We start from the raw sequence: 22,581 nt of genomic DNA, 5'->3' as shown, positions 1-22,581 counted from the left end.
TGGCTATATCGGTCTCCCCACTGATGTTTAAATTACATTCTTAGCTTCACTTGCCAGAATACTCGACTCTTACCAATGGAAATGCTGCTCTCATTCCTTCTTGTGCTGTATCAGTACAATAACTATCGTGGTGGATAGGGCCTATGGATGGCTACTAGCCAGTATAGCTGTGCTCTGCCTCCACAGTTAGAGGCAGCAAGGTTTTTGATTACCAGTTGCTAGAAACCACAGGAGGAGAGAGGGATCTTGTGCTCGAATCCTGCTTGCAGGTTTCCCTATGGGGCATCTGGCTAGCCACTGTGAGAAGAGGATGCTGGACTAGGTGGCCATTGGCCTGATCCAGCAAGCTTTTCTGATGCTGTTAGGATTGTTTCCAAACACGTCCTGGTCCTCTTTGTGAATGCAATGGCAACAACTTGTTCAGGGGAAGGGCTGTGTCTCAGGGGTAAAGCAACTGTATTGCACCCAAAGGTCCCAGGTTTAATCCCTGCTGCCAGTTAGTGTCAACAACACTGAGCTTGATGGGCTGGTAAGTCCTGACTCAGTATAAGGCAGCTGGTTCCTACGTGAGGCCATGCCTGATTCCAGTTATTCTTCTGTCCCTTTCCTTTATGGGGGGGAAAACCCCACCCTCTCCGCAGGGTGGGGGAAGGCCTGGTGAGGTGAGTTAGCTCAGCTGTAAAACCTGCCTAGGTACTTTTGGTGTTATCAGGACATTTGCTACAGCCAAAGTCCAAACTGCTTCAGTGGATTGAGCAAACTAATCATCTGGCATGGCTGACCATGTGTTTGCTCTCGTCCTGAGCTGTGGGAAGCACGAGGTAGTTAGCTATAGAACATGAAATTTCTATGAAGCAACCCAGAGCTTGGTCTGCTAATGTTACAGACCCGAGTTTGGGATAGAACTGGATTGTGAACTTAAAACATCAGATTTGCTGTGCATGGCATTACTGATCAGGCCTGAGACACATAGTACAAAGTGAGGCAGCCACCTCAAGTGGTAGGTTTTGAATGCTATCATAAGCAGACGCTTGGAAAGACCTCAGAGGCACTGCTATGTTCTTGCCTTATCCCTGTTAACTTTATGCGCTTTGCACAGCAGAATTCCCTGTTGGCTTGAACTTAATGATTAATTTATTTATACTCTGCCTTTTACTCTGGCAGGGACTAGAGGCAGCTTACAGATAAAAATAATAACAACTAAAAACATAGGGGGGAAAAACATTAAAATTAAACATGGTTAGAATTAAAACTATATATAAAAATCTATTTTAAACACACGGATAATTACAATAAAAACAGTGTGGTGCCAGCTCTTTTGTTAAAAGCAGTGAGTTCCTAAAAGCCAGTTGGAACAATAAACTCTTCACCTGTGAGTAAAAGGACAAAAAGGGGGCAGCCACTCTAATCTATTAAAAATAGTTCCCAAAATCAATTTGGGACAAAAAAAAGTCTTCACCTGCCACTAGAAGGGTAACGAGGAGGCAGCCACTCTCAACTATTACCACCCAAAGTCCCATAGCATTTTGGATGCATCCTCCAAAAGCTGTTGTATATATCTTAAATATAGTTAAGAACATAGGAAGAGCCTGCTAGATCAGAAGAGTGGCTCATCTAGTCTTGTGGCCAAGCAGATGCCCCAAGGAGGAAGCCCACAAGCAGGTTCTGAGCGCCACACCACTCTCTCCTAAATCAGGAGCTCAAGGCAGAGTTCATAGCCCCATCCCTCTCCACTTCATCTTCACACCCATCTGAGATAGGTCAGGCTGAAGGTTGGTGACAGGCCCAAGGTCACCAAGTGAGCTTTGTCACTGACTGAGGATTTGAACGCAGGTCCACTCTGCCTCTCTAACTCAGTTTTCCCAAATCTTCCCACAGCACATAGTTAAATTATAGAACTCACTCCCACAGGAGGCAGTGATGGCCACCAACTTGGATGAAGCCAAGAGAGGATTAGACAAATTCACAGAGGAGAGGGCTGTTGATGGCTACTAGCTTTGCTTTCACACTCATGTTTCTGAATAGCAGTTGCTGGAAATGGCAGAAGGTGGTTGTGCTCTTGTGCTTGAGTCCTGCTTTGAGGGTTTCCCTTAGGAGCACCTGGTTGACTACTGCAAGGGCAGGATGCTGGATTAGATGGGGTATTTGCTTGGTCCAACAGGCTCATCTTATGTTCTTAACCTGGTTCCTTCCAGATGTTTTGTTTTTATAACTGCCATCAACTCCAGCATAATACAACCGTGTAGATATGTTGCAGCCCAAAACAGCTGGGTGGCACTGAATTTGTGGAGGCTGCTCTGACCAATACATCACACTCCCTCTCATTAAAATGCACCGAGCAGATAAAGGTAGAACTAAGAGCTGGTTGTCTAAACCTGGTGGAGTGGTCTGGTGGAGTGGCTACAAGTGTGAACTGGTTCATCTCTGGTTCAGATCTCACAACAGTGGGCAGAGGGTCCGTCCAGACTGGTATGTGTGTGTGTGTGTTCTGCAACACAGCATTGATGCAGTAACAGTGCACCAGTGATGGATTTATACTGGACCATCCACACTAAACCATTCCAGTTTATTGGTTGTTCTACTCTGCTTCCCTTGTGTTGCTGCTTTATTGCTTTCTAGAGGGGCACTTTAGCACTATAGTGCAACACCCTTCCTCCCCTGCCCAGAACATTTGTGGTATAAAAAGTTACAGGATATTACCAGGACATTACTGGAGATCCACTGAATGGAAATGAATCAGCATGCCCACCCCAAACCCTTTGCAGGCACAAATAGTATTCAAAGCAGGATTGGTATAATTGGGTATAACATGCCCAATACCATCATAAGAATAATAATGAACCCCAAATTAAAAGGACATATGGGAGGCCCCTTAGAGAAGCCACTCCCTTAGCCTTGATCCTTTGCATATGAGAATAGTAATGCTACTGACCTACCTAGTAGGAGTGTCTCCACCCCATCAATAAGCTGAGATCTGAGGTCTACCTCCGGGGGTCTTCTGGTGGTTCCTTCACTGCAAGAAGTTACAAGGAACCAAGCAGAGGGCCTTCTCGTCGGTAGTGCCCTCCCTATGGAACGCCCTCCCATGTCAAGGAGATTAAGAACTACACAACTTTTAGAAGACATCTGAAGGCAGCCCTATATTGGGAAGTTTTTACCATTTGACGTTTTGTTATGTTTTTATATTCTGCTGGAGATAATGCGTGTGAATAGTAGTAGTACTGACCTACCTAATAGGGTTGCTGGAAGGATTACTGAGATAATGCATGTGAAGTGCTTTGAATGCTCAAATATGCCATGTGAAATGTTGTGTCCTCATAGTTTCAATCCATTTTTCATGAATTAGTTGAATTGCCTTTACTACAGCCCGCTAAGCATCGGAGCCATTTTAAACTTGCCATCACTTGAGAGCCCAGTGTGAACCCACCCGCAACGCTCCTTTCCAAATCCTAATAGCACGATCCTCCTCCTCTTTCACCTTTTCACGGATGTCCATCACAAAAGAGGAGAACAGGTGTTCTCCTGACTCCTTTGGCTTCCTCTGAGAGGAGACACCTGACAAATCATCAAAAGTTAATGATCAAAAAGCTTATCTGAGCCTTTTCGTTTATAAATTTATAAGACAAAAGAGAAATAATAAAGCCACTGGATAATTAGTAACCAGCTCAGTCCTGAGGCTTTGGAAATCAAACTGACCCTAGATCTCGACACAGACTCTGGGAGAGGTGGAGGGGAAAGGTGGGGTGATGCAAGGGGTCATTTGGGAGCCGGGGAGTTTTAAAGATCGACCCCAAAAAGGGGAAATGAGCAAAGAAAGATGATTCGAGGGGGTGGTTGCGGTTAAAAATAGGAGAAAGAAAGAAAATACAAGACAAGAAGGAACAATGGTGGAAGAAAAGGACTTTTGGAGTCTTGAGGCCTTTCTCCTTCCACTCACAGGTAAGAAGCGCCTCTTGCTTTGCTTGTGACACTGGGCTCAGAAGCAAAAGCGGTACAGCTAATTAATGTGACTCCATTGGGATCTGCATCACAGGGGTGGCTATTGCAAGGTCTTTGCTTAGTTTTTGTCAATCTTTTTGTCCAACGTAGAGCTCAAATCTACATCCCTGAGATTAAGAGTTTCATGCTCTACTGAATGAGCTATCCCACAGATTCCGCACTGACCTGCCTTCCATTTGCTCCCAAAATCAGAGCTGTGGTCTTCACAAGCTCTCCCTATCAGTAACAGAAGGGGCTGTTTTTGCATTCATATTTTCCCCCAAGGAGTCCTTCCATAGGAGCTCATGTAAATCCCCTCCCTGCATACAGAGATTCTCCCCCAGCCCCTAATAAATATTATTAGATTCAACAACAGTCTGGAGTTTTAAAAGAACGTTTTTACTCCCCCACCTCCAAATGGAGCTCATTTATAAGTACGTAGGTTGTGGATATATTATGGTTAGCAAGAGTGGGAAAGAAAGTAAGGGAGATGGGAAAGAATGGTCACAACCTTCCTGCTAGGAACATTGGCATGAATTCCTAGGGAATCCTCTCTTTGTCCAAGGCTGGCAGCGCATACTTTGAGCATGCCTGTTTTGCCAGTAACAACAAGATGGCTTATCTGAGTTATTCGAGACTGAGGGCAAGAGTGTTGTGTGTTTGGGGAACATGTCTCATGATGGCAACTCTATGGCGCTTCATTTCACATCTTTGAACACTTCTGCTGTAGGAACAATTATGCGGACAGTTTCCCCATGCTCATCAACCCCAACTGTCCGAAGATAGTTCCTTGCTTGCTCAGGTTTAGAAAAACGATTCTGGGTTCTACAAGGCTAACTCTTCTACCTCCCATGCAACATCTGAAATGGCGGACAGGATAAAAAAAAGAGATGTTTGCTGAGTGAGTTCCAAAGTTATTCCTCACCTAAAGAAGTACCTTCTTATCTGAATTGGACTTTGGGGCACTCTGTTGGCATGGGCCTGAAATTTTAGGTTTTAACTATACCTTTTATTTAGAATCATCTCAGACAGGGAAGCTGGGTTCTTGTCCAGTAGTTGTGCTACAACATGAATCTCTATGCCTTTAGATCGGCTGCTAGCACTAAGGTAAGGGTTAGGGTGATTTGAGAAGGTAGAGGATAAAAGAGGACACACACACACACACACACACACACAGAGAGAGAGAGAGAGAGAGAGAGAGAGAGAGAGAGAGAGATATTAGGCAGGAGATGCCCTTACTGTAAGAGTCTTTCCACCACGGCTTTCTGGTGTGCAGCCTCTTCTGGGCTTAGGTTTTCCAGCTCCTTCATTATTGGCGGAGTGAAGTCTTCTCCATCGTCAGAGGTCTCGTCTTCGGACATCCTGGACTCCCCCATCCCATTGGCAAGAGCTGTGAGTTCTGTACAAGGTTCTCTTTTCTCGACTTGGATTGTGCTGGCAGTCCGCTGCTGGCTGTCGCCATGCTGTGGGTAGGGGTCCGATTCCATCAGGGCTTTGATCAGTGTCTCCTTGCTCAGCCCAGATTCCAGGAGAGCCCCCAGCAGCTCCACCTGAAGATGAGTGAGTTTGGAAACCATGGTCTTTCAGTTCTGGCCGCTTCTCCTAAGGCCCGAGGTTTTTCCAACGTGCTCGACGCAGATCCCCGTGTTTGCTACACCATGTTTCTGAAGCCACCCGTCGGAGCGGAATAGAAATGGCAGCAGGTTCGGCCTTTGCAAACCCCCCCCAACAAAAAAAATTCCCCAAGAGGAAAAAAAAAGCAGCTTCAGACCCCCCACAACTGTCCTGAGTCAGTGCTGATAAAGGGACCCTCGCCTATCTGTTTACATTGGAGCAATGCAAATTCTCCAAGGTTCATATTTATCTGTGTGCTTAGGCAAGTTACTGAACTTTGGACTTCGGCATTGCAACAGCAGTTCACAAAGTGCCCAGGAAGGGAGGGAGAGCGAGAGGAAAAATAAGAGGGGGAAGAAGAGTGGAGGAAAAGGAGATGAGGCCGCACAGGAGACACCTCTTGAAGAAAAAGAAGGGACCAGGTGGTGGTGGAGAGGAGCAGGATTTGGGCATGGGAAGAAGTTTAATGGCATCTCCTAGAAAGGTACATAATAGAACGATACCAAGCTCAGTAGCAGAACATCTGCTCAGAAGCAGAAGCAGTCCCTGGCATCTCTAAGCAGAGTTGGGAAATAATCTTGCCTGAAACCCCGGAGAGCTGTTGCCAGTCAGTGTAGACAGTACTGGGTGAGATGGACCAACGGTCTGACTCGGTGTAAGGTAGCTTCCTATGTATCTTTGGGATGTGGCTGGAAAGTATAGAAAGGGCTGGCCCAGTACATTCTGAGATGTAGATGGTCATGTCCTCCTCAAATGGTTCTTTCCCTCAGCTCCTAACTCATTGGGTCCATCAGGAGGTTGTCTTCTGGAAGAAGCCCCATTGCAATGAAAATAAGCTGCGGAAGGGCATGGGCACGCTGTTCATGATAGATTTGACGTAAGGATGACAACCTGTCTGTCCCACGCTCTGCTGCCAGCAGGGATGGGTGGATCTGGGCTTCCCTCACTTGTTCATATTTCCAAGTATAAATTCAGTTCTTCATATTTCCATATCAGTTTGTGTTGTTTTTTTAAAAGTCCTCATGAAAATTCATCAGAATTTTGGTGCAAATTTCTCCTAATTTGCACATTTTTTATTCTTCTTGTTGCTGTTTATATATAGCCTTTCCCCCAGACTCCTACTCAAGGGGACTTACACAAATTAAAACAACACAGATGAAATACAAAAAGCTAAAAAGATGATAGTTTAAAAGTAATTGGACTAATAAATTAAAACAATATACAAATTTCTATGCAATTTTCCATAATATGTTCTATGTCCCTATGTTGTTTTCTCCTAATGTATGCATGTTTATGCACACTTTATCCCAGTCAATACAATTTTCTTTTTCACATTCGCTGGCTAGAGAACTGCACTGCAAAATTTGTAAAAGTGCACATTTTGAAGGATGGTTCTGCATTTCAGTCTGTGTATTCAAAATAAAAAAATTCCTTCTAGTAGCACCTTAAAGACCAACTAAGAACTAACTTAGTTGGTCTTTAAGGTGCTACTGGAAGGAATTTTTTTATTTTGACTATGGCAGACCAACACGGCTACCTATCTGTAAGTCTGTGTATTGTTTCAGAAAGTGCAAATTCAGTAGGACTGCCTTTATAGGAGAACCAAAATAACTTCCAATGAAAAACAAACCTGAGTAATGCAATTCCCAGGGCAGTTCTGCAATTACACATTTCCATCCATGTTTTAAAAAATAAGATAAAAGACAAGTACGGTATACACTGAGGAGATGTGATAGCCCTATATTCAAATATCTAAAGGGTTTTCACATGGAGAATGGATCATGCTTGTTTTCTCCTACTTCAGATGCTAGGACCCAAACCAATGGATTCAAAGTTACAAGAAAGGAGATTTCAACTTAACATCAGGATGAATTTTCTGACAGTAAGTGCTATTTGACAATGGAACAGACTCCCAAGAGAGGTGGTAAAACTCTTCTTCGTTGGAGGTTTTCAAACAGAAGATGGATGGCCATCTGTCATGTATGATCTAGTTGAGATTCCAGCGTTGCAAGGAGGGACTAGATGACCCTCAGGATCCCTTCCAACTCTACAATTATTATTATTTTTTAATTCTATTATCAGGCAGGCACCTTCACAGTACTCTCTGGCACCTGCTTACAACATTTTGGTTTAGACAAGTCTATCCAGATGTTCAGAAAGTTGATTAGAGTTTTAATCTATCTTTAGTCTATTATTTTAACTTTTCAAAAGTGTTAAATTCCTGTATTGTTGCTAATTATTCTTATTGATAATCTTAGGTAAAGGTAAAGGGACCCCTGACCATTAGGTCCAGTCGTGACCGACTCTGGGGTTGCAGCACTCATCTTGCTTTATTGGCCGAGGGAGCCGGCGTACAGCTTCTGGGTCATGTGGCCAGCACGACTAAGCTGCTTCTGGCGAACCAGAGCAGCGCACGGAAACGCCGTTTACCTTCCCGCCGGAGCGGTACCTATTTATCTACTTGCACTTTGACTTGCTTTTGAACTGCTAGGTTGGCAGGAGCAGGGACCGAGCAACGGGAGCTCACCCTGTCGCGGGAATTCGAACCGCTGACCTTCTGATCGGCAAGTCCTAGGCTCTGTGGTTTGACCCACAGCGCCACCCGCGTCCCTTGATTGATAATCATACCATAATCTTATTGTTTATTTATTATAATTATTATAGTAACACTTTGAACTTAGCCTAGTAACACTTCCACTCCTCTTTTGCAAAAGAGTCCAGGTTGGGAAATAAAGCAGGAAAACAGAGCTTTTTAAAAAACATGTAGGAACATCTGAAAACATTTCAAAGCAATTCAGTATCCTCACAGTAAATAATTTAATGGCTGCCAACAGTGCTATTTTTCTAGAAAAGGAGGTGCCACTGCCAAAACTCACCATGAATGCCACCCTTGTTCTCTTAGAATGACAATGGCGCCCACCTGAGAGGTGCTGGAACTCAGTTCCGGCTGAAAAAAAAGCACTGGTTGCCAGTAGCAGTATCTGTCAGCCTTCAAAGGCCTGGGTGAACATGATTATTATTTTTTATAAAAAAAATCTTCCTGAATGTTGTTAAGGAGGGAGACAGATGCACCTCTCCTACTAGGAAGGTGTTCCACAAACAGGGAACCACCACTGTGAAGACCCTGTAGTTTATCAGCACCAACTGGACAGTTCCATGTTGTGGCATCACCAGCAGGGCCTCCCCTGCTGATCATAAGGCCCAAGATGGTGGATATTGAAGGAGGTGGCCTGCCCTTGAATACCCTAGGTTTCAACCTTTTTGAGTCCACGGCTCCCTTGACCAACTACAGTGGTACATCGGGTTACATACGCTGTTCTTCAGGATGAGAACAGAAATTGTGCTCCGGCGGCAGCAGGAGACCCCATTAGCTAAAGTGGTGCTTCAGGTTAAGAACAGTTTCAGGTTAAGAACGGACCTCTGGAACGAATTAAGTACTTAACCTGAGGTACCACTGTACATTCTTTCTGTGGCACCCCTGTGGGGCTCAGGAGCCCAGTTATGACACCCCTCGCTTGCAGAGTTGGCAGCTTCTCACCCTTTTTCGAATACCCTCCCTTGTGGAGTGTTCCCTCTTCCTCCTCTCCCCTCTCCTTGGGAGTCCTCTGGGCAGCCACTGCTGCTGCCCCTGGTTTCTTAGCTTTGCCCCCAGCCACAAAGAGAGGTGCTTTCTCCCACTGCCCCACAGGGGCCTGGGACTTGTCTGTCCATTTCCAGCAGCAAGGGCTGGTGGACTGGATGGGATCCCTCACCCGCTTGCTTGCTTACTTACTCCAAGGCCACCTGAGCTCCTGGCAACCAGCACCCCCTGGCCAGCCCCAGAGGCACCATTTGCCTGGGGAGCTTGTAGCCAGGGCTTTTGCACAAACAAGCCTTTGGGAGGCAGAGACGCAAGAGGACATCAGAGGAGGGAGGGAAGGAAGGAAAGAGGGACTGAGGCCAGTGTTGCCCGTGGTTTCCCTGACCATCATTCAAGGCACCCCAGGGTGCCACGGCACACTGGTTGAAAACCTCTGCCCTGGTGCTTTAATAGACAATCTGTGTATTACATATTCCTATTTGGCGGCTCAGGTACACAAAATGAAAGAGATCTTGACAGATCTCATCCTGCCCATTTACTTCCTGGCCTGTGATTATCCCATTATAGAACCAAGCCAGGCGTCTCCCTTGATGACTGAGCTTGTAGCTCCACCCAAAGTTTCTACGCCCACCTGTCTACAGCAGCTGACAGGTAACTTATACAACCTGGCTGGAACCAGCTTTCCGCAGGGAAACTTGCCATGTCCAGGGCTTGGCTTATGGTTTAAAAGGTTTTTGGTCAAGTGGTCCTCAAGGCAATCTATATTGATAGCCATCTGTCAGGGATTCTTTAGTTATGATTCCTGCAGGGAGCTGGACCAAATTACCTTTTGAGTCTCTTCTAACTCTAACATTCTATGATGGCGACTTACAACAGATCAGTCTTCACCAACCTGATGCATGCCTGCACCCATGTTTTTTGGACTACATCTCCCATCAGCCCTATCCAGCATGGCTGTGCTTCCATTAACTCCAGCATCGTACGGCTGGGCTGGCAGGGCCTGATGGGAGCTGTAGTGCAAAAGATGCTTTAAATGTGTGAGGTGCATGCAGCCAAGCGAACGCATGCAACTGCTTCAGTGTAGGTGCTGAGTTGGGGCTAGAGAAATTTAGAAGCAGAGAGCAAATCCAAGAAACACAGGGCTGGGGGTTTCTGTCCTCCACTGCCGGCTTTCTGATTCTTCTTTTATCCAGGACGGAAAGGCAAGAAGACCGAAGAAAAATGTGGATAGGATGTGCACATTGTTGGTATCAGAAAGAAGAGTGCCACTTAGTGGCCAAACTGACCTGTTGCACTACTTTAAAACAGCCTGTTTGATGCATCAGATGCAGGAGTGAGGAACTTTTTCAAGCGGAGGGCCACATTCCCTTCTGAGTAACCTTAGAAGGGCCACATGCCAAAAGTGGGCAAGGCCAGAGGCAGAATAAAAAGTGGGTGGAACAATGAGTGCAAACTTTACCTTTGTACAGTAGGCTTGCTTCTACACACCTCACTCTCTCCTCCACCCAGACAAGCAAGAGGCATGATCGAAATTCAAGGGCACGTTAGGGCTGGGTGAGATCTGATTTTCAACATCGCAATATATAACCAGCTAAACATCGCAATGTATTTATACATTGAAAGAAGGATGGAGCTATGTAGAGGCACTGGCTGGCTTCACAGTTTTCTCCATACAGTGGTACCTCTGGTTACATACGCTTCAGGTTACAGACTCCGCTAACCCAGAAATAGTGCTTCAGGTTAAGAACTTTGCTTCAGGATAAGAACAGAAATCATGCTCCTGCGGCGCGGCGGCAGCAGGAGGCCCCATTAGCTAAAGTGGTGCTTCAGGTTAAGAACAGCTTCGGGTTAAGAACGGACTTCCAGAACGAATTAAGTACGTAACCAGAGGTACCACTGTATTGGGGTTTTTTTTGCATAGCACGCGTGTGCACACACAAACTGTTTCACAATACAGTATGTTGCCAGGTCAGAAACTATGAAACCAGTATCATGATGTGGACTTCAAAACGGTTTTGGAGGATATATCACCCAGTCCTACTGTGGATATAATTGGATCTCACCTATTAACTTTAATACCATTTCAAGAGATTTGTGGGGTTTTTTTACTGGATAGTGAGGTACATTTTAAATAAATAAATGTATATTAAAATTGTGTAGATCTCTCTTATATTTTTTACATTTTACTGCACCTTGAAATCACATGCTAAGGATCTAAAAGACAGAACAAGATGAATAAGGCCATTCTACCAGAAGCCGACATCTGCCCTACTCCCGTGGAAGAACCCAGTAGATGGGAGAAACCGCAGCCAGCTACCCGGGAAATCACACAAGAAAAATCCAAGCTCTCAAACCAAGCGACTGTAGCATCAAATAATAGCCTCGCCCTTGATACAATAGACTGGACAGTCCCAGAAGAAGTAGATCTGCTGAGTAACTTTACCAAGCTACCAGACAAAGAACAAATAAACATACTCAGTAAATTGACGAAACTACAGGCCAGATTGACCGAAATTCACCAACAAGGGCAACAAAATGCAGTAGAAACAATACACAATCAAACTTTACACTTACCAGCCCTCTCCCCTAAATGCATAGTCAAAAAGAAAGCCACCAATGGAACTTTCAAATGTATAGATGCAGACCTTCAAATCCAGCCTCCTTTAGAATATGAAATGGCAAGGAAAAACTCCAGCAATGAGACCACAAATTCCTGGCTGAGATATCAAATACTAGCTCTAAACGAAATAGGTACCCCTTATTTAAGTACTACAAAGGACTCTAACATTGCCGAACAAAAGATGACCTCCAACAGACCTGATTCACTGAGCCCAACATCAAATGAGGCCAAAGAAATGGAACTAGAGACTGAAAACAGTCCTACTGTCCACAACAGTCTACCAACCACAGAAATTTCTCAGGAACAAGGAATAGTTAAGGAAGAAAACCAAGAAAGGGAGGAAATTTTAATTTCCCGCACTTTAAAAAAGAATCTAAAAGACCCACCATTATGTTCCCCGCCGAAAGCAGCGACAAATGGCTGTATCTGCACAAGACAAAATCCCTCGCTGGACTCAATAACAGAACTAGAATGACTAAATGCTGTCAACCAGCCATCAACTCAAAAACGGATCCTACGCTTGCTGTCCTGGAATATTGCAGGGTGGGGAAACAAAGACGGAGACCCAGACCTAATGAACTTCCTTAAAGATTTTGAATTAATACTTCTACAAGAAACATGGTCAACTAGAGATATTAAAATCAATGGATTCACCTCCTATACGAAACCCGCAGTGAAAACAAACACGAAGGGCCGGCCGAAAGCAGGGTTCTGTTGCATGATCAAAGACAACTTAGGGTTTGAAATCAAGCAGCTAGAAAAATGCTTACCACTTGCACAAGCTCTACTTTTAACCCAAAAAGACGATACTTTGCTACTTGTAAATGTCTATATCCCCCCAACCAAAAACAACAGCAGCAGTGAAAATTGGTCACAACTAACCTTTTATATAGAAAATTTGACCGATAAATACCCAAATGCCTCACTGATAATAGCAGGTGATTTTAATGCCAGAGTGGGAACCAACAATGAACAACTATGTAGCAAACTAAATTGGAATACTGATAATGATATCGCACATGCCCTGAAAATAGGACGATTCTCCAGAGATAGGGTTGTAAACAACGAAGGCTTACGCCTACTTGAATTATGTAACAACTTTAATTTGCAGATTGTGAACGGTTCAACAAAAGGCGATAGAAGCGGGGAGTTTACATACTTCTCCCCCCGAGGATGCAGTGTCATCGACTATATTCTTGTCCCTTATAATATTATAAATTCAATCATGGACCTCAAAATTGGAACGCGTACTGAAAGCGACCATCAGCCATTATTGTTGTCTATTAACTTAAAGGACGAAACCAAAATAACCAAGTACAATATCATAGAACCTTCTCAATACAAACAAATGACCCAATTAAAATGGTCCCAGGAAATGAGTGCAGCAGTGGGGCAAAAACTTACAGCCAACCTGAGAAAACAAGTATTATCCAACTTAAAGACCACTAATCCCTACAGTGATATTCCGAAAATTTATAATGAAATCTTCCAAATGTTCGTAGAGCTTAGTACTCCACCTAAAGTTTGGGTACTTAAACATAGCGCTAGCCCTTGGTTTGATGATGAATGTTTCCAGCTAAAAAGAAAGCTGCGCCAAACATTTAAAAATAATCGCGCTAAACTAGAGCCCTCTTATCTTGATGAAAAAAGACAATACCATTACATTCTGGCCGAAAAGAAACAGAAATATGCAACCCAAAAATGGCTACAATTACTCGACTCAATTCAGAGTAAAAACAACAAAGCGTTCTGGAACCTGGTGTACGGAGGATTGAAAGCCGAAAACCAACTAACTCTACCACCAATTGCAGAATCCAAATGGTCCCAATACTTCACATCTGTATTTAACAATCTACACAGTGAACTCAAAGGAAATGAGACCACTAAAAATAAAATCAATAAACTCCAGGAGTGGCCAAGGGTAGAAGAAGAGGAAATTAGAGAGATAGTTAAAAATTTCAAATCGGGGAAATCTCCTGGGCCAGACGGTCTACCAATAGAATTATTCAAGACCTATATAGATTGGTGGGCAGAACCCTTAGCTCAATTGTTTACTCTCATAGATAAATATGGGATCATACCTGAGATATGGTTAAGATCAATAATTATCCCAATCTTTAAAAATGGCGACCCAAAAGAACCAAGGAATTACAGACCGATAAGCCTATTATCAGTGATAGGGAAAATCTACGCTAAGCACCTTTTATCTAAACTTCTTACCTGGATGAAAAATCTAAATTTACCAGGGAAAGAACAAATAGGTTTCTCCAAAGGTTGCTCTACATTAGACCACTGCCTTATACTTATGCATTTGGTTGAAAAATATAGATCCCAAAGGCAATCTAAGATATATGCTGCTTTTGTAGACTTTCGTGGTGCATTCGACTCAATTGACCGCCCAAAGCTGTGGAGGAAACTCGCAGAATTAAAAATTGATCAGCGCTTATTGATTCTAATACAAAATCTATACTCTTCCAATACCTGTCAAGTCAAACTTAACACCAAAGGTCACCTTTCATCAGACATCCCAAACTCGAAAGGGGTAAAACAAGGGTGTATTCTCGCTCCCTTTCTATTTAATTTATTTTTATCAGACTTGCCAGATCACCTCCAAAAAATAGAATCACATGCCCCTAAACTTAATCAGAAACCAGTTCCTCTCTTATTATACGCAGACGATGCTGTCCTACTATCATTAACGAGCTTGGGTCTGAAACGTCTTATATCTTCTCTGATCCTTTACTGCGAATGTAACAAACTCTCTATAAATTATGAGAAGACAAAAATTTTGGTCTTCTCGAATGGTTGGAAATTAGAGAAATGGAAAATAAGAGGGCAAGAAATCCAACAAGTGAAAATCTATAGGTACCTGGGAATCTTATTCCAGAGCAATTTAGGGTGGGCAAATCATCGCACAAATGCCATAAAACAGGCAAAGTGTACCTCATCAGCAGTTGCCCGTTTTTATTATCAGAAAGGTAATCAATTTATTCCTGCGGCCAATCAGATATTTCAAACAAAAGTGCAATCCCAGATATTCTATGGAATCCCGCTATGGGTCCAAGCATATAACAGTGATTTAAAAAAGATTCACTCCAGCTTTCTGAGACGTATTCTTGGACTCCCAGCTGTGATCAAATATGAAACAATGTGTGCAGAAATAGGCATACACACAATGGAATATTGGGCATGGTCCACCTCAATAAAGTACTGGTTACGCTGCCATTTTCGCTGCCCTCCATCAAGTCTGCTCGCTGATTTGCTCAAAGACTCCTATAAATCAAGATGGTATCAGTACCTCGAAAAAAAGATTGAATCTTTAGGCATCGAGCTGGAGCCCCTGTACAATTCTAATGAGCAATACATTTTCCATAATATCCAAACTAGACTAAAGGATGTCGAGAGACAAAATATTATGGCAGCTGTAAACAAAATTTGCTCCCCCATATTCTATGATTTAAATATCTTAGATAGCAGAGCCAATTACGTCACTAAATTAATAATCCCAGCCCAACGTAGGGCTTTTATGCTGGCCCGTTTGAATGTTTTTCCCTCAGCATTTGTCAGGGGAAGATATCAAAACATTCCTAGAAACAAGAGATTCTGCAGATGTTCTATGAATGTCCCGGACACTGTAGAGCATATTCTCTTTCATTGCCCATTGTACAGTATCCCACGTCAACGCGTGCTGTCCCCTCTTTTGGGTGGTCTGGAACCCCAGCAAGGTGAATGTGTGGGATTCTGCCTATCCGACGTCGACCAAAGGGTAACGGCGGGGGTAGCCGAGTTTTTGGTAGCAGTCCTCCAAGGAGCAGGTTAACAACGAAAACCACTGATTTTATATGTATATATATATATATGTATGTAGCCAACTGCTGCCTTTTATATATATTTCAAAGCTTTTATATGTTATTTCCTCTTCTATGGTTTTATTTGCACAATGCCTAATAAAGGTTTGATAAGTAAGTAAGTAATAAATAAATGTATATTAAAATTGTGTAGATCTCTCTTATATTTTTTACATTTTACTGCACCTTGAAATCACATGCTAAGGAAATTCCTCCCCCCCCCCCCAAGTATTCTGGGCACTGTAGTTTTCCCCTCACAGAGTTACAGTTCTAACAAGCCTTAACAAACTGTTGTTGTTATTGTTGTTGTTGATTAGTCGTGTCCGACTCTTCATGACCCCATGGACCAGAGCACGCCAGGCACTCCTGTCTTCCACTGCCTCCCGCAGTTTGGTCAGACTCATGCTGGTAGCTTCGAGAAACTACTGTAACAAACTACTATACCAAACTACTATACCCATAATATTTGGGGGGCGCGGGGAGGGGCGGAAATGCCTTTTGAATGTGAGAAGAGGATCTTGGACCAGGTGGGCTTTCTGTCTGATCTAGCAGGCTCTTCTTATATTTTAAGGAAGCGACAGGACATGCCCAGTTCAAAACAAAGAATTATGTATGCAGTTAAACTATCAAAGGTACAGAGTCCAGACCATGGGTAGGCAAACCAAGGCCCGGGGGCTGGTCCAGCCCAATTGCCTTCTAAATCCAGCCCGCAGACAGTCTGGGAATCAGTGTGTTTTTACACGAGTAGAATGTGTCCTTTTGTTTAAAATACATCTCTGGGTTATTTGTGGGGCATAGGAATTCGTTCATTCCCCCCCCCTCCCCAAAAAAAATATAGTCAGGCCCCAGACGAGGTCTGAGGGACAGTGGCCCCCTGCTGAAAAAGTCTGCTGACACCTGGTCCAGATAGCATTGAAAGCAGACAGGTATTTTATCACCTCAATGCCATCATGAGCACAAGTCATTGTGACCCACGATAAAATGGACTTTGGAGGAGGGGCTCAAAGGCTGCTACTCAAGTGTTAGATTCAGTTCCCTGTTAAAAAGGGAAGCCACGTTGTGTGCTGACCTTTCCATTCTCTAGGAGAGGAATCATTTCAAACCCAAGCAGCCTCAAACAAACCCAAGTGCCCTTAACTATCAAACCACTAAAATTGGTTCCCACTGATGAATCAACCTGTAGCTGGTGCCCCAAGGCAAGCTTGCAGCCTAGCAGAGCTGTCTCCTCCAGAACTACTCCCAAAGCAGCCCTGCTTACGTCAGCAGTAAAACAAGTGCAAAATGAGCAGCAGTTAAAAGACATGTGCAAAATTGTGAAACTTGGGCTCCAGCCTGTTTCACTTCAGGTCCCCCCCCCCCCATCTTCCTTCAATGTGGGAAATATTCATTTGCCATAGGCCAGACGACGAGGAGCCCAGTTTCCATCCCGTCCCAGTGGGGAAAAAAGACTGCTGAGGAGGAGCAGATGAGGCTTAACAGTGTTTAAAGTAGATGAAGCAATTCCACTCATTATCATTATGGTAATAATAGTAATTATGCCATTAACCTTTCTAGCAACTTCCCCAAGAGAGCCAGCAAGTGCTGTAATGCAGACACATCATAATGATGCTGTGGTCATACAGGCTGCAATCTTCAAACCACTTACTCTGAAGTAGTCTTATTAAAGTCCCTTGGACACTTCTCAAGGGTAAGAAGTGGGAAGAGACTGTGTTTAATGTGTTCACTTCAGGGTTCTGGAGTGATAGGGAGTGTGCATCCTCTCTCTCCGTGTGTGTTGTGATATCTTTTCCAGCCCCTCCTCTGATAGACAGAATCATTTGGTGGGTGTGGGAAATGCATTATTTTTCTGTATTATTAAAACTGCAGAAATGGCAGTTCTACTGGGTTTTATCCAACTAAATTTTTTCGCAGAGTAGATCAATTGAAAATAATGGGCCCAATTTAGCCTGAGCATTAATTTCAGTAGACCTACCCTGAGGACACTTGACTATCACTATCTTCAGTTGTATTGCAGCAAATTAAGGGTGCATAATGAAAGCTGATTTGGAGCGCAAGAGCCTGCTGGTTAAGGCCAAAGGGGAACCCACCCAGCTCAGCACCATTCTCACAGTAGCCAACCCGATTCCCCAAAGAAAAGCCCTCGACGAGGACCAGAGAACATCTGCACTACTCTCCTCAATTGTGATTCCCAGCAAATGGTTTTCAGAAGCATACTGCCTCCTAGTATTATCAACCTTGGTGAAAGTCAGTGTAAAAAGAGAGAAAAATGACAAAAAAGTTTTACTTTTTAAAAAATACAATACATTGTTTAAATTGAAAAATATTTATTTCATTACAGATAATATAAATCTGTATATATGATATGATATTATAAATTTATGTCTTCTTCTTCTTCTTCTTCTTCTTCTTTGAATTTATATACTGCCCTATACCCAGATGCCTTAGGGCAGTTCACAGAACAAAATCAAAATATAAAAGCACAAAATATATACAGTGGACCCTCTGGATACAAATTTAATTCATTCCAGGGGTCTGTGTGCACTCCAAAAAATCCGTATCCAGACGCGCCTGTTCTGCGCATGTGCGGCCGGCAGGAGCCCGCTCCTGTGCAGGTGTGGCCGCCGAAAGCCTTCCTGTTACTTCCGGGTTCGCTGCGTGTGTATCCTGAAGAATATGCAACCAAAGAGGTATGTAACCTGAGGTTCCACTGTAATCGAAATAAAAACAACCCAATAACTTCCCCTCCAAAAAACACCCACATTTTAAAAGGGCATAGGATATCAGTCAAATCAACCAAAGTCCTGGTTAAAAAGGAACTTTTTTTGCCTGGTGCCTAGAAGTATATAATGAAGGTGCCAGGTGAACTTCTCTGGGGAGAGCATTCCACAGATGGGAGCCACTGCAGAGAAGGCCCATTCTCGTGTTGCCACCCGCCGGACCTCTCTAGAAGGAGGCATATGAAGAAGGACCTCAGAAGATGATCTCAGGATCTGGGTAGGTTCATATGGAAAGTAAAATCCTTGAGGTATTGTGGTCAAGGCTTTATAGGTCAAAACCAGCACTTTGATTTGGGTCCGGAAACTAATTGGTAGCCAGTGCAGTCGGACCAGGATCGGTGTAATATGCTCAAACCGTCTTGCTCTGGTGAGCAACCTGGCTGCTGAATTCTTCAGTAGCTGAAGTTTCCGAACCGTCTCCAGAGGCAGCCCTACGTATAATGCAGGGCAGTGATCTAACCTTGGAGTAACCAGAGCATAGACAACAGTAGTTAGGCTATCCCTGTCCAGATAGGAGCGTAGCTGGGCCACCAGCCAAAGCTGATGGAAGGTACTCTGGGCCATTGAGACCACCTGAGCCTCGAGCGACAGCAAAGGATCCTGGAGTACCCCCAAGTTACAAACCTGCTCCTCCTCCTGCTCCGTGTATCTGAAGAAGTGTGCATGCACACGAAAGCTCATACCAAGAACTAACTTAGTTGGTCTTTAAGGTGCTACTGGAAGGAATTTTTTTATTTTGACTATGGCAGACCAACACGGCTACCTATCTACTACTGCTCCTTCAAAGGAAGTGTAACCCCTTCAAGGCAGGTGACCTCCCAGCCATCTGGTCTAGAGAACCAGCCACTAACAGTGCCTCAATCTTATCTGGATTTAGTTTCAGTTTGTTGGCTTTCTTCCAGTCCATTACCGAGGCAAGACACTGATCCAGCACTTCCACTGTCTCACCTGCAGATGTAAAGGAGAAATAGAGCCAAGTGCCATCAGCATACTGCTGACAATGTACTCCAAATCTCCGGATAACCCCACCCAGTGGATTCATGTAGATGTGGGATAGAATTGAGCCCTGTGGAACCCCACACTGTAGGTTCCACAGGGCTGAAAAGCATCCCCCAAGCAACACCCTCTGGGAACGACCATCCAAGTAGGACTGGAACCACTGCAAAGCGGTGCCACCCACCCTAGTTTGGACAGTCGCTCCAGAAGGATACCATGCTCCATGGTATCAAAAGCTGCTGAGAGGTCGAGAAGAATTAACAGGGACAGGTTTCCCTTGTCTCTCTCTCAACAGAGGTCATCATAAAGGGCAACCAAGGCAATTTCTGTGCCAAAACCGGGCCTAAACCCCAATTGAAATGGATCCAGAAAATCAGTTTCTACCAAAAGCACCTAGATCTGGTCTGCGACCTCTTGTTCAGGAAAGGAAGATTAGCAACTTGCTGGTAGTTACTTAGGTTTTCCGAATCCAGGGAAGGTTTCTTAAGGAGTGGTTTTACCACTGCCTCTTTCAAACAGGCAGGGACCACCCCCTTTCTTAAACAGGCATTGGTCACCTCCCTGGCCCAGCCAGCTGTTCCTTCCCTGCTGGTTTTTATCAACCAAGAGGGGCAAGGGTCTAGAGTGCAAGTGCTTGCCTTGACTGATCTGAGCACCTTGTCCACATTCTCGAGCCTTACCAGCTGAAATTCATCCAATACAACAGGACTGGACTGTACTCTGGACGCCCCATGAGATTCATCTGCTGTAACAGCAGTCAAGGTCTTGGTGGATGCAAGCAATTAATATAACTAATAATTAATATTAGTTATATTAACTATTAAATTAATTCAATTAGATATATTAAGTGTATTATTTTTATCTTACCAGTAGATATAGCATTGTGGGGGGGGGGGAAATGTACATAAAAGAAAAGCATGTTTTTGGAGATCAGTGCCCCTTGTAAAGAAGAGTATCTAACAACGCCCCACCCCAATGAAATTTAGAGAATCTTCAACAAAGGGGGATACCTCTTGGCATCTTTTGAAATTAAAGAGACAAAACCTGAGTCAAAACTGCAAATGAATTCACTATCCCTGAAACTAAACCCACGGCTAAAGCCATATAACTTTTTGGGGAAGTCTTAACAGCTGTCAAAACTGATCTTCCTTCTGGTGTCTTGCAGGTGCTGCCTTCTGTAGCCTGAATTCCAATTGTATTTGGCTGTATGTCATCTGCATTGGCATCTTTTGTACCATCAAATGCGTCATTTAGAAATTTAAACCACCTGACACCTGTCAAATAACAGTGCAATCGTTTAAAGAAAACACTTCTTTCTCTGTAAAAATGGTTAAGAGTGATGATGCTTCTGCTTATTGGCAGAATATGACTACAGACTTGGTGACTGACTTTAATGGCAATGTAGAATATGCCCACCATTATAAGAGTACAAAGGGTGACGTTGGGCCAGCCACTGCCTCTTAACCTTACCTACTTCACAGGGTTGTTGTGAGGAAAAAATGAGGAGGTGGAGAACTATGTGTGCCACCTTGAACTCCTTGGAGGAAAGGTAGAATATAAATGCAGTAATAAATAATCATGTTTTAAGCAGTCATTGCAATTGTTCCTCTTAAACTAAGTGGGTGTCCAGAGATCCAGAACAAGGCTGTGTATACTTCTGGTCGCTTCACCTGAAAAAGGTTATTGCAGAATTGGAAAAGGTTAAGAAAAGAGCAATCAAAATGATAAAGGGGATGGAGCAACTCCCCTATCAGTGGTTGGAACATGATAGAAGTTTATAAAATTATGCATGGGATCGGGAAAGTTGATAGAGAAAGGTTTTTCTCCTTCTCTCATAACACTAGAACTTATGGACATCAAATGAAACTGAATGTTGTTAATATTTAGGACAGAGGAAAGCACATTATGGAACTTGCTCCTACCGGAGGCTGGGATGACCACCAACTTGGATGGCTTTAAAGGAAGACTGGACAAATTCAATAAGGCTATCAATGGCTATTAGTCACAATGGCTATGCTCTAGGAGGCAATAATATTTCGGAATGCCAGTTGCTGGAAATCTTAGGAGGGGAGAGGGCTCTTGTGCCTGGGTCCTGCTTGCAGGGTTCCCACATGTATTTGGCTTGCCACTGTGAGAATAGGATGCTGAACTACACGGGCCATTGGTCTGATCCAGCAGGCTCTTCTTGTCTTCCAAAAGAGAGCCAACGTGGTATAGTGGTTAAGAGCGGTGGACTCGTAATCTGGTGAACTGGGTTTGATTCCCCGCTCCTCCACCTGCAGCTGCTGGGTGACCTTGGGCCAGTCACACTTCTCTGAAGTCTCTCAGCCCCACTCACCTCCCAGAGTGTTTGTTGTGGGGGAGGAAGGGAAAGGAGATTGTTAGGTGCTTTGAGACTCCTTAAGGGGAGTAAAAGGTGGGATATCAAGTCCAAATTCTTCTTCTTCTTCTTCTTCTTCTTCTTCTTCTTCTTCTTCTTCTTCTTAATTGGAGAGTCCTTGTCACAGACTCTAGAGGGCTTTAGGGGGATCAGGACCAAAGGTTTACATATTTCCAAAATACTCTTTCCCACTGTATAATGCAGCTTCCTATGTTCCCATCGTTTGAACTACACCATTGCATTGAATCTACACCTAGAAGGCCTATGTATAATATACATAGGCTGAAGGAACAGCTCGTCCACTTTGTATGCCAGCAGCATCTTTGGATATAGTTCTGCGCTTCCAGTAAATGTGAAAAATATTCGGGAAGCACAAGTAGGGGGGAAGGACAACACAGTTCACTGGTCTTCACTGATGGCTGTGGAACGAAAGGAACGCAAGCAAGTAGGAGAGCCAACAAATAATAGGTTTCTTCCAATCCTCTTTCCTGCTGAGTTCAACAAGAGCAATGCTGAAACTGAGGAGGAGGAAACTGACAGCCAGTTCCAAAAGAGAAGGCAGGCAGGTGGGAGCTGGCTGAGAGAGGAATATGGTTGGTGGGGCAGTACCCCATTTGCCCTAATGGACCAGCCTCCACTGTTCATCCACCATCTCTTAGAACAGAATTTAAATAAAAACCCAAATTGAAGCTTAAAAACAAAATCACACATATGTCCATCTCCAAAGCCTACAATCAGATGTTTCAGCTGCTGTGGATGCCGATAAGAAGAGCTTACTGGATCAGGCC

General features: G+C 43.9%; 1 protein-coding gene and 1 long non-coding RNA gene across 6 annotated transcripts in view; one reads left to right on the top strand and one right to left on the bottom strand.

Moving 5' to 3' along the window:
• HNF1A (HNF1 homeobox A) overlaps positions 1 to 22,581 on the bottom strand; it is a 54,431-nt gene that overhangs the window by 19,371 nt on the left and 12,479 nt on the right. Inside the window, exon 1 of one of the 4 annotated variants that reach the window (XM_083478651.1) lies at positions 5,218 to 6,076. The exons of 2 other annotated variants lie outside the window; for them this stretch is intronic. In XM_083478651.1, coding sequence (XP_083334777.1) covers positions 5,218 to 5,555 — 338 coding nt within the window. In that variant the 5' untranslated portion in view covers positions 5,556 to 6,076. Of the gene's footprint in view, positions 1 to 73; positions 1,623 to 5,217; positions 6,077 to 22,581 lie in introns of those variants that run through there. One more of the 4 variants, XM_083478654.1, reaches the window with a different exon arrangement.
• Positions 1,628 to 10,830, top strand: LOC310695015. 2 transcript variants are annotated; one of them, XR_014519857.1, is made up of 4 exons: positions 1,628 to 3,939; positions 7,397 to 7,474; positions 7,851 to 8,037; positions 10,366 to 10,830. It is a non-coding gene; the product is annotated as an uncharacterized lncRNA (long non-coding RNA). The 2 variants fall into 2 exon arrangements; XR_014519858.1 differs by lacking the exon at positions 1,628 to 3,939 and having other exon boundaries at positions 7,135 to 7,474; positions 10,366 to 10,825.

Source organism: Podarcis liolepis (assembly GCF_965112155.1).
Source record: "Podarcis liolepis genome assembly, chromosome: 15".
NCBI lineage: Eukaryota > Metazoa > Chordata > Lepidosauria > Squamata > Lacertidae > Podarcis > Podarcis liolepis.
The sequence above is the reverse complement of the archived record's forward strand: the minus strand, read 5'-3'. Positions and strand labels throughout refer to the sequence as shown.